Raw genomic sequence first — 16984 nt, 5'->3', positions numbered from 1 at the left:
AGAGGAAGTAATAGATTCCTTTGGAAGACAGGAATAGGCATGGTTTAGAGGGACCTGGGCCAAATGCAGGCAGTGGGACTAGTTGCATTTGGAAAACTCGGTCGGCATGGACGAGTTGGACCAAAGGCTCTGTTTCCGTGCAGTATGTCTCTTGACTCTATAATTCCTATAAAATCAGAGGAAACCCACGCAGACACGGGGAGAATGTGCAAACTCCACACAGTCAGTCACCCGAGGCTGGAATCGAACCAAGGTCCCTGGCACTGTGAGGCAGCAGTGCTAACCACCGTGCCACCCTTTGCTGGGATGTGGGTCATGAAGTCCCTCCCCAATTGCCCTTGAACATGGTGGAATTCTAGTCCATTTCAGAAGGCACTTATACCTGCAGCTCAGTCTTCTCGACCAACCCAGGAAACTAATCCAGCTGCTGCAACCTTTCCACCCGAAACAATCCACTCATTCCAGATATCCACCTCTCCTGAACTGCTCCTTCGGATTCACTAATACTCTTCTGGAGAGGTCTACCATCCTTGCCCAACCTGACTGAGCTGCAGGTATAGGTGCCTTCTGAAATGGACTGGAATTCCATCATGTTCAAGGGCTATTGGGGAGGGGCTTCAGGACCCACATCCCAGCAAAGGGCAGCATGGTGGCACAGTGGTAAGCACTGCTGCCTCACAGTGCCAGGGATCAAGGTACGATTCTAGCCTCAGGCAACTGTCTGTGTGGAGTTTACACATTCTCCCCGTATCTGCGTGGGTTTCCTCTGGTTTCCCTCCACAGTCCAAAGCTGTGCAGGTTAGGGTGGATTGGCCGTGGGAAATTACCCATAGTGTCCAGGAATGTGCAGATTAGGTGGGTTAGATTCAGAAAATGCAGGGGTTACAGGGTGGTGAATCTAGGTGGGACGCTGTTTGGAGGGTCAGTGTGGACGCGATGGGCTGAACTGCCTGCTTCTGAACTGTAGGGATTCTAAAAGAAGGAGGAGGACTGCTGCCTCATTCAGCTCTTTTGCAAACCTGTAAGAGACAGTAGGTAATCGGGGAGTGTACCTGACAGCTGCCTTGGGAATAGATCCATAAAGCAGTGAGCTCAAACCACGATAAAGCCCCTTTACCCCATGGTCCCGAACCGTCTGTTTCACACAGTCACCTAGGGAAACAAAACAAAAACAGCTGGTTCCACTTACAAACAACGTGCATTCATTTACCCCCATTTCACACAGCAGGCCATTCGGCCCCTCGAGCTAATTCCAGCACCGCCTGAAGATAACAGCCCTGGCTTGGGATGGCAGCTTTCACTCCTCTGGATCAGAGGGTCATGGGTTCTGCATCCCACCATCACTGATTTGAGACAATATGGACATTACACATTTATCGTCAGAGAGCAGTTAACAGTCAACGACATCATTGTGGGTCTGGAGTCACACGTGGGCCAGATTTGAGACAACAGTGTGGACGGGCATTGTCAGGTGCTGGGACTGAGGGAGGGCTGCACTGCCAGAGGTACAGCCTTACAGTTGTGCCAAAGGCGATAGGGTTACTCTCAGCAGTTCGCTCGGGTGGATGTAGAAAATTCCATGGATTCCTTTTTTTAAAAATCAACAAGCAGGTATATTCTCCCTAGTCCCTTGGCCAATAAGACCATAAGACATAGGAGCAGAAGTAAGGCCATTCGGCCCATCGAGTCCACTCCGCCATTCGATCATGGCTGATGGGCATTTCAACTCCACTTACCCGCATTCTCCCCGTAGCCCTTAATTCCTTGTGACATCAAGGAATAATTATCCCTCAATCAGCATCACCTAAACAGATTGTAGCATGTCATTAGCACCTTACTATTTGTGGGAGCTTGCTGTGCACAGATTAACTGTTGCAGTTTTGACATTACAATAGCAACTACAAAAGGTTTCTCTTATCTAGCAGGGAGAGGCTAACAGGGCCTAGCATGCATCATTCAGCTTTAACTAACCTCAAACTGAGTGAGCTGCTGAGCCAAATGGGCCTTTATTTTGAAAGGCCATTCACAGGGTCTGGGTGTTGTGTGTGTTTATTGCCCATCGGGTCGTTAAGAGTAAACCACCTTGCGGCAAGTCTGGATTTACATGTAGGTCAGACAGGATTTCTGTCGGACAGCATCAGTAAACATGACGGGCTTCATTTGTTACAAAGTGCCTAAGGTGGATGCTATTTAAATGCACCTTCTTTCAATTCTAGGCATATAAATGATTTGGATGTGAACATAGGAGGTATAGTTAGTAAGTTTACAGATGACACATAATTGGAGATATAGTGGACAGTGAAGAAGATTACCTCAGATTACAACAGGATCTGGACCAGATGGGCCAATGGGCTGAGTGGCGGCAGATGGAGTTTAATTTAGATAAATGGGAGGTGCTACATTTTGGGAAAGCAAATCTTAGCAGAACTTATACACTTATTGGTAAGGTCCTCGGGAGTGTTGCTGAACGAAGAGACTTTGGAGTGCAGTCATAGCTCCTTGAAAGTAGAGTCGCAGGTAGATAGGATAGTGAAGAAGGTGTTTGGTATGTTTTCCTTTACTGGTCAGAGTACTGAGTACAGGAGTTGGGAGGTCATGTTGTGGCTGGACAGGACATTGGTTAGGCCACTTTTGGAATACTGCATGCAATTCTGGTTTCCTTCCTATCAGGAGGATATTGTGAAACGTGAAAGGGTTCAGAAAGGACATTGCCAGGTTGGAGGGTTTGAGCTATAGGGAGAGGCTGATTAGGCTGGGGCTGTTTTCCCTGGAGCATTGGAGGCTGAGAGGTGACCTTATAGAGGTTTATAAAATCATGGGTAACATGGATAGGGAAATTAGACAAAGTCTTTTCCCTGGGATGGGACTGTCCAGAACTAGGGGGCATAGGTTTAAGGTGAGAGGGGAAAGATATAAAAGACACCTAAGGGGCAAAGTTTTCACATAGAGGGTGGTGTGTGTGTTTGGAATGAGCTGCCAGAGGAAGTAGTGGAGGCTGGTAGAATTGCAACATTTAAAAGGCATCTGGGTGGGTATGTGAATATGAAGGGTTTAGAGGGATATGGGCCGGGTGCTGGCAAATGGCACTAGATAAATTTAACATATATGTTCGGCATTTATGAGTTAGATCAAAGAGTCTATTTCTGTGCTGTACATCTCTATGATTCTATAATTACACCATGCTATATGAATGAGCAGATAAATGCTGATCCAACCAATGGCATCCATAGACCGTGAGTGAATAAAACCATCCTTCTGTTTGTAAATGCAGAATCTGTGCAGAGAGACGTGATAAATGGTCAGACCATCAGGTCAAAGGATGGGAGAGATTCTCAGGGCCATAGAGAGAGAGCTGTTAAACCTAGAGCAGGGTAGTGAGATCTTTCCCACCCACTTGAGAAGGCAGATGGGTCTCATCTGAAAGTCTGCACCATCCCCAGTGCAGGCCTCCCTCAGTATTGCACTGCAGTGTCAATCACTCAAAGCCTGAGGGAGGCTTTGGAGAGGTAACCAGACATTCAGAGATATTTTCATCCATTTGTAACACGTCGGGGACGGGGGTCACCATCCAAAGAGAGGGCACAGGAGGAGAAAGGAAGCAATGGGAGAGGGAGAGCGCAAGGGGGAGGGAGAAGAAGGATATAGAAGGTATTTATTAAAAAAAGAAATTCTTCATAAACTAGCCATTTGGAGACAGAACTGGCTCAAAGGTAGAAGACAGAGGGTGGTGGTGGAGGGCTGTTTTTCAGACTGGAGGCCTGTGACCAGTGGAGTGCCACAAGGATCGGTGCTGGGTCCTCTACTTTTTGTCATTTACATAAATGATTTGGATGCGAGCATAAGAGGTACAGTTAGTAAGTTTACAGATGACACCAAACTTGGAGGTGTAGTGGACAGCGAAGAGGGTTACCTCAGATTACAACAGGATCTGGACCAGATGGGCCAATGGGCTGAGAAGTGGCAGATGGAGTTTAATTCAAATAAATGCAAGGTGCTGCATTTTGGGAAAGCAAGTCTTAGCAGGACTTATACACTTAATGGTAAGGTCCTGGGGAGTATTGCTGAACAAAGAGACCTTGGAGTGCAGGTTCATAGCTCCTTGAAAGTAGAGTCACAGGTGGATAGGATAGTGAAGAAGGCGTTTGGTATGCTTTACTTTATTGGTCAGAGTATTGTGTACAGGAGTTGGGAGGTCATGTTGCGGCTGTACAGGACATTGGTTAGGCCACTGTTGGAATATTGCCTGCAATTCTGGTCTCCTTCCTATCGGAAAGATGTTGTGAAACTTGAAAGGGTTCAGAAAATATTTACAAGGATGTTGCCAGGGTTGGAGGATTTGAGCTGTAGGGAGAGGTTGAACAGGCTGGGGCTGTTTTCTACGTAGCATCGGAGGCTGAGGGGTGACCTTATAGAGGTTTATAAAATCCTGAGGGGCATGGATAGGGTAAATAGACAAGGTCTCTTCTCTGGGTCCAGAACTAGAGGGCATAGGTTTAGGGTCAGAGGGGAAAGATATAAAAGAGACCTAAGGGGCAACTTTTTCACGCAGAGGGTGGTACGTGTATGGAATGAGCTGCCAAAGGAAGTAGTGGAGCCTAGTAAATTTGCAACATTTAAGAGGCATCTGAATGGGTATATGAATAGGAAGGGTTTGGAGGGATATGGGCCGGGTGCTGGCAGGTGGGACTAGGTTGGCTTGGGATATCTGATCAGCATGGACGAGGTGGACCGAAGGGTCTGTTTCTGTGCTGTACATCTCCATGACTCTATGATTCATCTGCAATCTCCCCCTCCCCCTCTCTCTATGAGACTGGGTTTCATGAGGCTGTTTGAGTTGCTGGGTATGGAGCGTTTGAGTTGCTGGGTATGGAGCGTTTGAGTTAGAAAGAAAGGTTGGACAGGTTGGGACTGTTTTTTCACTGGAGCGTAGGAAGTTGAGAGATGACCCTATAAAGTTTCTAAAATAATGAGGAGTATAGATAGAGTTAATGGTAGTTGTCTTTCCCTAAAATGGTGGATTTCAAGACTAGGAGGCACATTTTTAAGGTGAAAGGAGAGAGATTTAAAAAAAAAACAGATGAGGCAAATGTTTCACACAGAGAGAGGCCCTACTTTGGTGGATTTCAGCTCTTTTGTCCATGTTTGAACCAAGGCTGTAATGAGATAAAGAGGTGGAGGGATATGGGCCAAGTGCTGGCAAATGGGACTAGATTGGGTTGAGATATCTGGTCAGCATGGAGGAGTTGGACAGAAGGGTCTGTTTCCGTGCTGTACATCTCTAGGACTTTATGAGAAAAGAAAGTAACAGAATCACAGCATTGTTACAACAGGGAGGAGGCCATTCAGCCCATCTCAGTGCTCCCATTAAAAACAAGCGAGAAACAAAATTATTAAACTTAAAAACTAAAATAAGGAGAAACCCACATGGCCGACTGGTAAAATGTCATTTGATGTTTGACAAGGTGAGCAGAAGCCAGTCAGAGAGGGGGTCAGCGTGGAGTCCTTACCAATTCCCTTATACCGTGGTGGGTTTGCTTTCTCATCCAGCTGTAACTGAGTCTTCACATATTCAGTCGGAAAGGTGATACAGATTTCAATGCCTCCAGCAATCCCACCTGCACAAGAAAAATCACCAACATTTAAATTCCAGATAATCACCAGGACGAAAATATTATGATCGCTTCCATGAATAGGCTTCACAAGCTGGGTCCCCACTTCTCTCGGCCGTGTGAAAGAATTGTACTTTATATAACATAGCATGTCTCCCATCCTCACAGCATTCATATAATGCCTTTCCCAACCTCAAGGTGTGATATAGTGCTAATCCCAACCTCAGGATATCACTACATCACATTACAGCCAATGCAGTCCACTGAAAGAGTCACTGTTGTTGGAACACAGGAGTCAATTGACTCACAGCAAGCTCTCACAATGAGATAATAGCCACACAGCGGCAGTTCTCACTGTGATGGTGCATAACGGCCTGGTACAGCAACTGCTCTGCCCAGGACCATAGGAAACCACAGAATGTTGTGTGCACAGTCCGGACCATCACGGAAGCTAAACTCCCATCTATGGACTCCATTCTTGTTTTAAGTCAGAGTATTGAGTACAGGGGTTGGGAGGTCATGTTGCGGCTGTACAGGACATTGGTTAGGCCACTGTTGGAATATTGCGTGCAATTCTGTTGTCCTTCCTATTGGAAAGATATTGTGAAACTTGAAAGGGTTCAGAAAAGATTTACAAGGATGTTGCCAGGGTTGGAGATTTGAGCTACAGGGAGAGGCCGAACAGGCTGGGGCTGTTTTCCCTGGAGCCTCGGAGGCTGAGGGGTGACCTTATAGAGGTTTACAAAATTATGAGGGGCATGGATAGGGTAAATAGACAAAGTTTTTCCCTGGAGCTGGGGATCCAGAACTAGAGGGCGTAGGTTTAGGGTGAGAGGGGACAGATATAAAAGAGACCTAAGGGGCAACCTTTTCATGTAGAGGGTGGTACGTGTATGGAATGGGCTGCCAGAGGATGTGGTGGAGGCTGGTACAATTGCAACATTTAAAAGGCATTTGGATGGGTATATGAATAGGAAGGGTTTGGAGGAATATGGGCCGGGTGCTGGCAGGTGGGACTAGATTGGGTTGGGATATCTGGTCGGGTTGGACCGAAAGGTCTGTTTCCGTGCTGCACATCTCTATGACTATATTTACACCTCTCATTTCCATGGAAAGACTGCTAACATCATCAAAGACCCCTCCCAAACTGATAATACTCTCTTCCATCAGGCAGAAGATACACACACACACACACACACACACACACACACACACACACACACACACACACACACACACACACACACACACTCCAGCAGGTTCAAGAACAACTTCCTTCTTGCTGTTATTAGACTGCTAAATCGACCTCTCTAACTTCAAATAATGTTGATCTAATTAATGATGATCTTGCTCTGTGTACCTCCTGTGCAGTGTAACCATGTATACCTCACTCTGTCTGAGCACTCTATGATCTGTACGTCCTTATTTGCTATGATCTGCCTGTACTGCTCACAAAACAAAACTTTATACTGTACCTAGGTACATAAATTAAATCAAATCTTTTTTATTATTCACTCATCACAGGATGTGAATATCGAGGTCAGCATTTATTATTTATGGATATTATTGCCCAGAGGACAGTTAAGAATCAACCGCGTTGCTGTGGGTCTGGAGTCACATCTCCACCAGACCAGGTAAGGATGGCAGTTGCCTTCCCCAAACGACATTAATGAGTCAGATGGGTTTCTCCAACAATCAATAACGGCTTCATGCTCATCGTTAGACTCTTAATTCCAGATCATTTTTTAAAGTCAAGTTCAAATGCCACGATTAACCGCGGTGGGATTTGAACCCGGGTCCTCAGAACATTATCTGAGTCTCTGGACCAATAGTTTATCGATAATACTACTGGGCCCTTGGTTTGCAAGTCTTCAGGAGCATAGAATATAGAACATTTCAGCGCAGTACAGGCCCTTCGGCCCTCGATGTTGTGCTGCCCTGTCATACTAATCTGAAGCCCAGCTAACCTACACTATTCCATGTACGTCCATATGACTGTCCAATGACGACTTAAATGCATTTAAACTTGGCGAATCTACTACCGTTGCAGGTAAAGCATTCCATACCCTTACTACTCTCTGACATCTGTCTTATACCTATCTCTCCTCACTTTAAAGTTGTGTCCCCTCGTGTTTGCCATCCCCATACTTGGAAAAAGGCTCTCCCTGTCCACCCTATCTAACCCTCTGATTATCCTGTATGTCTCTAAGTCACCTCTCAACCTTCTTCTCTCTAACGAGAACAGCCTCAAAGCCCTCAGCCTTTCCTCGTAAGACATTCCTTCCATACCTGGCAACATCCTAGTAAATCTCCTCTGCACCGTTTCCAAAGCTTCCACATCCTTCTTATAATGTGGTGACCAGAACTGTACACAATACTTCAAGTGCGGCCGCACCAGAGATTTGTACAGCTCATGGTTCCAAAACTCGATCCCTCTATTAATAAAGGCCAAAACACTGTATGCCTTTTTAACAACCCTGTCAATCTGGGTGGCAACTTTCAGGGATCTGTGTACATGGACACTGAGATCTCTCTGCTCATCTACACTCCCAAGAATCTTACCATTAGCCCAGTACTTTGCATTCTGATTACTCTGGCCAAAGTGTACCACCTCACACTTGTCCACATTAAACTTCTTATGTATTTTTTTCCAGGAGCTGGTCAAGGACAGAACATGAGCTGAGTCACAGGGAGAAATACCTCAGCCTTTCTCCGGCTCCTGACGTGGAATCCTTAGCACCAACGTAGAAGACACACCCAGCCAGACCTTCGCTGCTGGGCTACAAGTCCCACGGTGCCTCGAGGAGTCCTGCAAACCCATCCTCAAAACATTACGTATGGGATAACAGGAAGGTGACAGGGAAAGACCAGCTTTGGATTCCTCTGAAAGGATTCCGACAGCAATACCACAAAACCAAAGTCACACCACGGTGACCAATTCAGCTGAAGGTAGTTCTATAACGCGATGGTTGCATTCCTGGGTAACCCTGCGTTATAGAAAAAAATAGTACTTTAGAAACAGTGCTTAAAGTGTTGGCGATGTAATCATGTTACAGCCACCACACATTGCTTCTAAAGCTCAAAGTTTTACAATGTCCCCAATTCATCAATTGCATTACATCGAATTTGTGTTAATATCGTAGCAGAACGACCTGTACTTGTTATCCTGGTTCATAGTAAAGACAACAAGCTTCCTTTAGCATTTAGGAGAAAGTGAGAACTGCAGATGCTGGAGATCAGAGTCGAAAGTGTGGTGCTGGAAAAGCGCAGCAGGTCAGGCAGCATCTGAGGAGCAGGAGAGTCGACATTTCGGGCAAAAGCCCTTCATCAGATTTTCTATAAGGTTTTCTGATGAAGGATTTATGCCCGAAGTGTCGACTCTCCTGCTCCTCGGATGCTGCCTGACCTGCTGCGCTTTTCCAGCACCACTCTCGTCCTTTAGCATTCAGGAGAGGAAGAGGTGACTTGATTGAAAAAATCGAGGATCCTGAGGGGTCCTGGCAGGACTGCTGGTGGAAAAGATGTTTCCTCTCGTGGGAGAATCAAGAACGAGGGATCACTGTTCAAACATTAAAGATCACCAACTGAAACATTTTCGTCTCTCAGAGGAGAGAGAGTTGTTGCATGCACCACATCTTCAGGAAAAGAATTTCAGACTCTTGACATTTTTAACACAGAGATAAATAGGTTCTCGATAAGGCAGGGGTGAAAGGGCATTGGTGCAGAGATCCAATCAGCTGTGATCTTACTGAATGGCGGAACAGATTCAAGGGGCTGAGGGCCCTGTCTGCTCCTGATCCGTAAAGGGGCACAGTGTAGGGAGACATGTTGCTGCGGCCCACTTGCTAGCTCACCTGTTCCTGGCATTACAGGGTAACTCACTCGGACACGCCAGGACAGTACAGAGGGTGTGCAATGCTTTTTTCACATTGAGTCGTTAAACAGAAACCCTGGCTGTCCACTCTGGAGGGTAGGAAAGGTATCACTGCCTTGGTTTTGAAGAGGGAGGGGGACCGTCACCTGGGTCCAGGCCAGTATTTCTCACAGTAACACATCGTGTAATTATCCCACGGCATTCATGGAAGTTTGCTGTACGGAAATTGGCTCCTTACATCTTCCATTCTAAAGACGGACTGCACTTCGTAAGTACGGAATTATTTCAAAAGCATTTCAGTCCTTCCTATCAGTGCTTTCTTTCCCTTTTAATTTACATAATATTTATTGCACTGTGTCAGAAGAAAACGTATTGGAAGCTCCAAGGAGGAAGGACTGCGGTATTAAGACTAATCAACCTGGATTTGTTCAATGATGTCCAAGGGAGTGGGAGATTTGATTCATCTTCCGTTCCTGATGAAGATGGCAGATTCTCTTATGTTGCAGAATGGGGAGGAGCCCTGTCTCTGAACCATAATCACAGAATCCCAACAGGCCATTCGGCCCATCGAATCCACACCGACCCTCTGAAGAGCATCCCACCCAGACCCACCACTTCCCTGTAACCCTGTATTTCCAGATAGTGATCCCACTGAGCCTGCACATCCCTGGACACTATGGGGCAATTTAGCATGGTCAATCCACTCTAACCTGCACTTCTTCGGACTGTGGGAGGAAACTGGAGCACCCAGAGGAAACCCACGCAGATACGGGAAGAATGTGCAAACTCCAGAGACCCGGGTTCAATTCCCGCCTCAGGCGACTCTCTGTGTGGAGTTTGCACATTCTCCCCTTGTCTGCGTGGGTTTCCTCCAGGTGCTCCGGTTTCCTCCCACAGTCCAATGGTGTGTAGGTTAGGTAAATTGGCCATGCTAAATTGCCCATAGTGTTAGGTGAAGGGGTAAATGTAGGGGAATGGGTCTGGGTGGGTTGCTCTTCGGAGGGTCGGTGTAGACTTGTTGGGCCGAAGGGCCTGTTTCTACACTGTAAGTAATCTAATCTAAAAATATAAACAGGGGGAATCCCCCAGCTGTACTTTAAAACCCGCCTGAGAGCCGGAAAGGGGTCTCACACTATCACACCTGAAAGGTCATCACTTCCTAACTGGGCCAGTCCCCCTGAAGCCTCAGGGGGACAGCACCCTCCACAGGGGGACAGCACCCTCCACAGGGGCATCACCCCCTCCTTCCCCTACCATCCCCCCCCCCCCAACACACACACACACACACACACACACGGACATCACCCCCTCCTCCCCCTACCCCCCACAACACACACACACACCAACCCTCCTCCCCCTACCCAACACACACACGTCACCCCCTCCTCCCTACCCCCCCTAACACACACACACTCACACATCACCCCCTCCTCCCCCTACCCAACACACACACATGTCACCCCCTCCTCCCTACCCCCCCAACACACACACACACACACTCACACATCACCCCCTCCTCCCCCTACCCAACACACACATACACACACGTCACCCCCTCCTCCCTACCCCCCCAACACACACACACACGGACATCAACCCCTCCTTCCCCTACCCCCCACAACACACACACACACACACACATCACCCCCTCCTCCTCCTACACCCGCCAACACACAAACACATACACGGACATCACCCCATCCTCCCCCTACACAACACACACACACACACACGTCAACCCCTCCACCCTACCCCCCCAACACACACACACACACACACGGACATCACCCCATCCTCCCCCTACCCCCCAACACACACACACATACATATCACCCCCTCCTCCCCTACTCCCCTCAACACACACACACACACATCACCCCATCCTCCCCCTACCCAACACACACACACACACCACCCCCTCCTCCCCCTACACAACACACACACGTCAACCCCTCCTCAGTACCCCCCCCAACCCACACACACACACTGACATCACCCCATCCTCCCCCTACCCAACACACACACACACACACACATCACCCCCTCCTCCCCCTACACAACACACACACACACGTCACCCCCTCCTCCCTACCCCCCCCCCCCAACACACACACACGGACATCAACCCCTCCTCCCCCTACCCCCCACAACACACACACACACATCACCCCCTCCTCCCGCCAACACACAAACACACACACACGGACATCAACCCCTCCTCAGTCTACCCCCCACAACACACATCATCCCCTCCTCCCGCTACACCCGCCAACACACAAACACACACACGGACATCACCCCATCCTCCCCCTACCCAACACACACACACACACATACACATCACCCCCTCCTCCCCCTACCCAACACACACACACACATACACATCACCCCCTCCTCCCCCTACCCAACACACACACACACACACCACCCCCTCCTCCCCCTACACAACACACACACGTCAACCCCTCCTCAGTACCCCCCCCAACCCACACACACACACTGACATCACCCCCTCCTCCCCCTACCCAACACACACACACACACATCACCCCCTCCTCCCCTACCCCCCTCAACACACACACACATCACCCCTTCCTCCCCCTACCCCCCTCAACACACACACACATCACCCCTTCCTCCCCCTACCCCCCTCAACACACACACACATCACCCCTTCCTCCCCCTACCCCCCTCAACACACACACACACATCACCCCTTCCTCCCCCTACCCCCCTCAACACACACACACACATCACCCCTTCCTCCCCCTACCCAACACACACACACATACACATCACCCCCTCCTCCCCCTACCCAACACACACACACACACAGACATCACCCCTTCCTCCCCCTATCCCCCTCAACACACACACACATCACCCCATCCTCCCCCTACCCAACACACACACACATACACATCACCCCCTCCTCCCCTACCCAACACACACACACACACATACACATCACCCCCTCCTCCCCCTACCCAACACACACACACACGGACATCACCCCATCCTCCCCCTACCCAACACACACACACACACACACACACATACACATCACCCCCTCCTCCCCCTACCCAACACACACACACACACACATACACATCACCCCATCCTCCCCCTACCCAACACACACACACACACATACACATCACCCCCTCCTCCCCCTACCCAACACACACACGGACATCACCCCCTCCTCCCCCTACCCAACACACACACACACACATACACATCACCCCCTCCTCCCCCTACCCAACACACACACACACACACACACGGACATCACCCCATCCTCCCCCTACCCAACACACACACACACACACATACACATCACCCCCTCCTCCCCCTACCCAACACACACACACACACACATACACATCACCCCCTCCTCCCCCTACCCAACACACACACACACACACACATACACATCACCCCCTCCTCCCCCTACCCAACACACACACACACACATACACATCACCCCCTCCTCCCCCTACCCAACACACACACACACACACATACACATCACCCCCTCCTCCCCCTACCCAACACACACACACACACATACACATCACCCCCTCCTCCCCCTACCCAACACACACACACACACACACGGACATCACCCCCTCCTCCCCCTACCCCCCTCAACACTCACACACATCACCCCTTCCTCCCCCTACCCCCCTCAACACACACACACACACATCACCCCTTTCTCCCCCTACCCCCCTCAACACACACACACATCACCCCTTTCTCCCCTACCCCCCTCAACACACACACAGACATCACCCCTTCCTTCCCCTACCCAACACACACACACACACATACACATCACCCCCTCCTCCCCCTACCCAACACACACACACACACACACACACACATCACCCATTCCTTCCCCTACCCAACACACACACACACACATACACATCACCCCCTCCTCCCCCTACCCAACACACACACACACACATACACATCACCCCCTCCTCCCCCTACCCAACACACACACACACACACATACACATCACCCCCTCCTCCCCCTACCCAACACACACACACACACACGGACATCACCCCATCCTCCCCCTACCCAACACACACACACACACGGACATCACCCCATCCTCCCCCTACACAACACACACACACACACACGTCAACCCCTACACCCTACCCCCCCAACACACACACACACACACACACACACACACACACAAACGGACATCACCCCATCCTCCCCCTACCCCCCAACACACACACATACATATCACCCCCTCCTCCCCTACTCCCCTCAACACACACACACATCACCCCATCCTCCCCCTACCCAACACACACACACACACACCACCCCCTCCTCCCCCTACACAACACACACACGTCAACCCCTCCTCAGTACCCCCCCCAACCCACACACACACACACACACTGACATCACCCCATCCTCCCCCTACCCCCCAACACACACACACATACATATCACCCCCTCCTCCCCTACTCCCCTCAACACACACACATCACCCCATCCTCCCCCTACCCAACACACACACACACACACACACACACACACATCACCCCCTCCTCCCCCTACACAACACACACACACACGTCACCCCCTCCTCCCTACCCCCCCCCCAACACACACACACAGACATCAACCCCTCCTCCCCCTACCCCCCACAACACACACACACACATCACCCCCTCCTCCCGCCAACACACAAACACACACACACGGACATCAACCCCTCCTCAGTCTACCCCCCACAACACACATCATCCCCTCCTCCCGCTACACCCGCCAACACACAAACACACACACGGACATCACCCCATCCTCCCCCGACCCCTCACAACACACACGGACATCACCTCATCCTCCCCCTACCCAACACACACACACACACATACACATCACCCCCTCCTCCCCCTACCCAACACACACACACACACATACACATCACCCCCTCCTCCCCCTACCCAACACACACACACACACACATACACATCACCCCCTCCTCCCCCTACCCAACACACACACACATACACATCACCCCCTCCTCCCCAACACACACACACATATCACCCCCTCCTCCCCTACCCCCCTCAACACACACACACATACACATCACCCCCTCCTCCTCCTACCCAACACACACACACACGGACATCACCCCATCCTCCCCCTACCCAACACACACACACACACACACACACACGGACATCACCCCATCCTCCCCCTACCCAACACACACACACACACACACACACACACACACACACACATACACATCACCCCCTCCTCCCCCTACCCAACACACACATCACCCCTTCCTCCCCCTACCCCCCTCAACACACACACACATCACCCCTTCCTCCCCCTACCCCCCTCAACACACACACACACATCACCCCTTCCTCCCCCTACCCCCCTCAACACACACACACACATCACCCCTTCCTCCCCCTACCCCCCTCAACACACACACACACACAGACATCACCCCTTCCTCCCCCTATCCCCCTCAACACACACACACATCACCTCATCCTCCCCCTACCCAACACACACACACACACACACACCACCCCCTCCTCCCCCTACCCAACACACACACACACACATACACATCACCCCCTCCTCCCCCTACCCAACACACACACACATACACATCACCCCCTCCTCCCCCTACCCAACACACACACACACATACACATCACCCCCTCCTCCCCCTACCCAACACACACACACACACATACACATCACCCCCTCCTCCCCCTACCCAACACACACACACACACACATACACATCACCCCCTCCTCCCCCTACCCAACACACACACACACACATACACATCACCCCCTCCTCCCCCTACCCAACACACACACACACACACACATACACATCACCCCCTCCTCCCCCTACCCAACACACACACACACACACATACACATCACCCCCTCCTCCCCCTACCCAACACACACACACACACACATACACATCACCCCATCCTCCCCCTACCCAACACACACACACACACACACACACGGACATCACCCCATCCTCCCCCTACCCAACACACACACATCACCCCCTCCTCCCCCTACCCCCCTCAACACACACACACATCACCCCCTCCTCCCCTACCCCCCTCAACACACACACACATCACCCCTTCCTCCCCCTACCCCCCTCAACGCACACACACATCACCCCTTTCTCCCCCTACCCCCCTCAACACACACACACATCACCCCTTTCTCCCCCTACCCCCCTCAACACACACACAGACATCACCCCTTCCTTCCCCTACCCCCCAACACGCACACACACACAATCACCCCCTCCTCTCCCTACCCCCCAACACACACATATCACCCCCTCCTTCCCATACCCCCCTCAGCACACGCGCACGCACACACACACACACACACACACATCACCCCTTCCTCCCCCTACCCCCCAACACACAAACACACACACACATCACCCCCTCCTCCCCCTACCCAACACACACACACATTACCCCCTCCTCCCCCTACCCCCCTCAACACACACACACATCACCCCTTCCTCCCCCTACCCCCCTCAACACACACACAGACATCACCCCTTCCTCCCCCTACCCCCCTCAACACACACACACATCATCCCTTCCTCCCCCTACCCCCCTCAACACACACACACATCATCCCTTCCTCCCCCTACCCCCCTCAACACACACACACACACACACACACACAGACATCACCCCTTCCTCCCCCTACCCCCCTCAACACACACACACATCACCCCATCCTCCCCCTACCCAACACACATACACATCACCCCCTCCTCCCCTACCCCCCTCAACACACACACACATCACCCGATCCTCCCCCTACCCAACACACATACACATCACCCCTTCCTCCCCCTACCCCCCTCAACACACACACACATCACCCCATCCTCCCCCTACCCAACACACATACACATCACCCCCTCCTCCCCTACCCCCCTCAACACACACACACATCACCCCATCCTCCCCCTACCCAACACACATACACATCACCCCATCCTCCCCCTACCCAACACACACACATTACCCCCTCCTCCCCTACCCCCCTCAACACACACACACATCACCCCTTCCTCCCCCTACCCCCCTCAACACACACACAGACATCACCCCTTCCTCCCCCTACCCCCCTCAACACACACACACACACACACAGACATCACCCCTTCCTCCCCCTACCCCCCTCAACACACACACACACACACACACAGACATCACCCCTTCCTCCCCCTACCCCCCTCAACACACACACACATCACCCCATCCTCCCCCTACCCAACACACACACACATCACCCCCTCCTCCCCTACCCCCCTCAACACACACACACATCACCCCTTCCTCCCCCTACCCCCCTCAACACACACACACAGACATCACCCCTTCCTTCCCCTACCCCCCTCAACACACACACACAGACATCACCCCT

General features: G+C 51.0%; 1 protein-coding gene across 1 annotated transcript in view; it reads right to left on the bottom strand.

Moving 5' to 3' along the window:
* Nucleotides 1-907: 907 nt before the first annotated feature.
* The window catches only part of LOC122562517 (tricarboxylate transport protein, mitochondrial), a 57168-nt gene continuing 41091 nt past the window's right edge, over nt 908-16984 (bottom strand). Inside the window, exons 2-3 of the mRNA XM_087999894.1 lie at nt 5508-5615; nt 908-1152 (exon numbers count right to left, since the gene is read on the bottom strand). Coding sequence (XP_087856020.1) covers nt 923-1152; nt 5508-5615 — 338 coding nt within the window. The 3' untranslated portion in view covers nt 908-922. The remainder of the gene's footprint in view (nt 1153-5507; nt 5616-16984) is intronic.

Source organism: Chiloscyllium plagiosum, unplaced genomic scaffold (genome assembly GCF_037043375.1).
Source record: "Chiloscyllium plagiosum isolate Xiang-an unplaced genomic scaffold, Cpla_swu_hap1 HiC_scaffold_24, whole genome shotgun sequence".
NCBI classification, from domain to species: Eukaryota; Metazoa; Chordata; class Chondrichthyes; order Orectolobiformes; family Hemiscylliidae; genus Chiloscyllium; species Chiloscyllium plagiosum.
The sequence above is the reverse complement of the archived record's forward strand: the minus strand, read 5'-3'. Positions and strand labels throughout refer to the sequence as shown.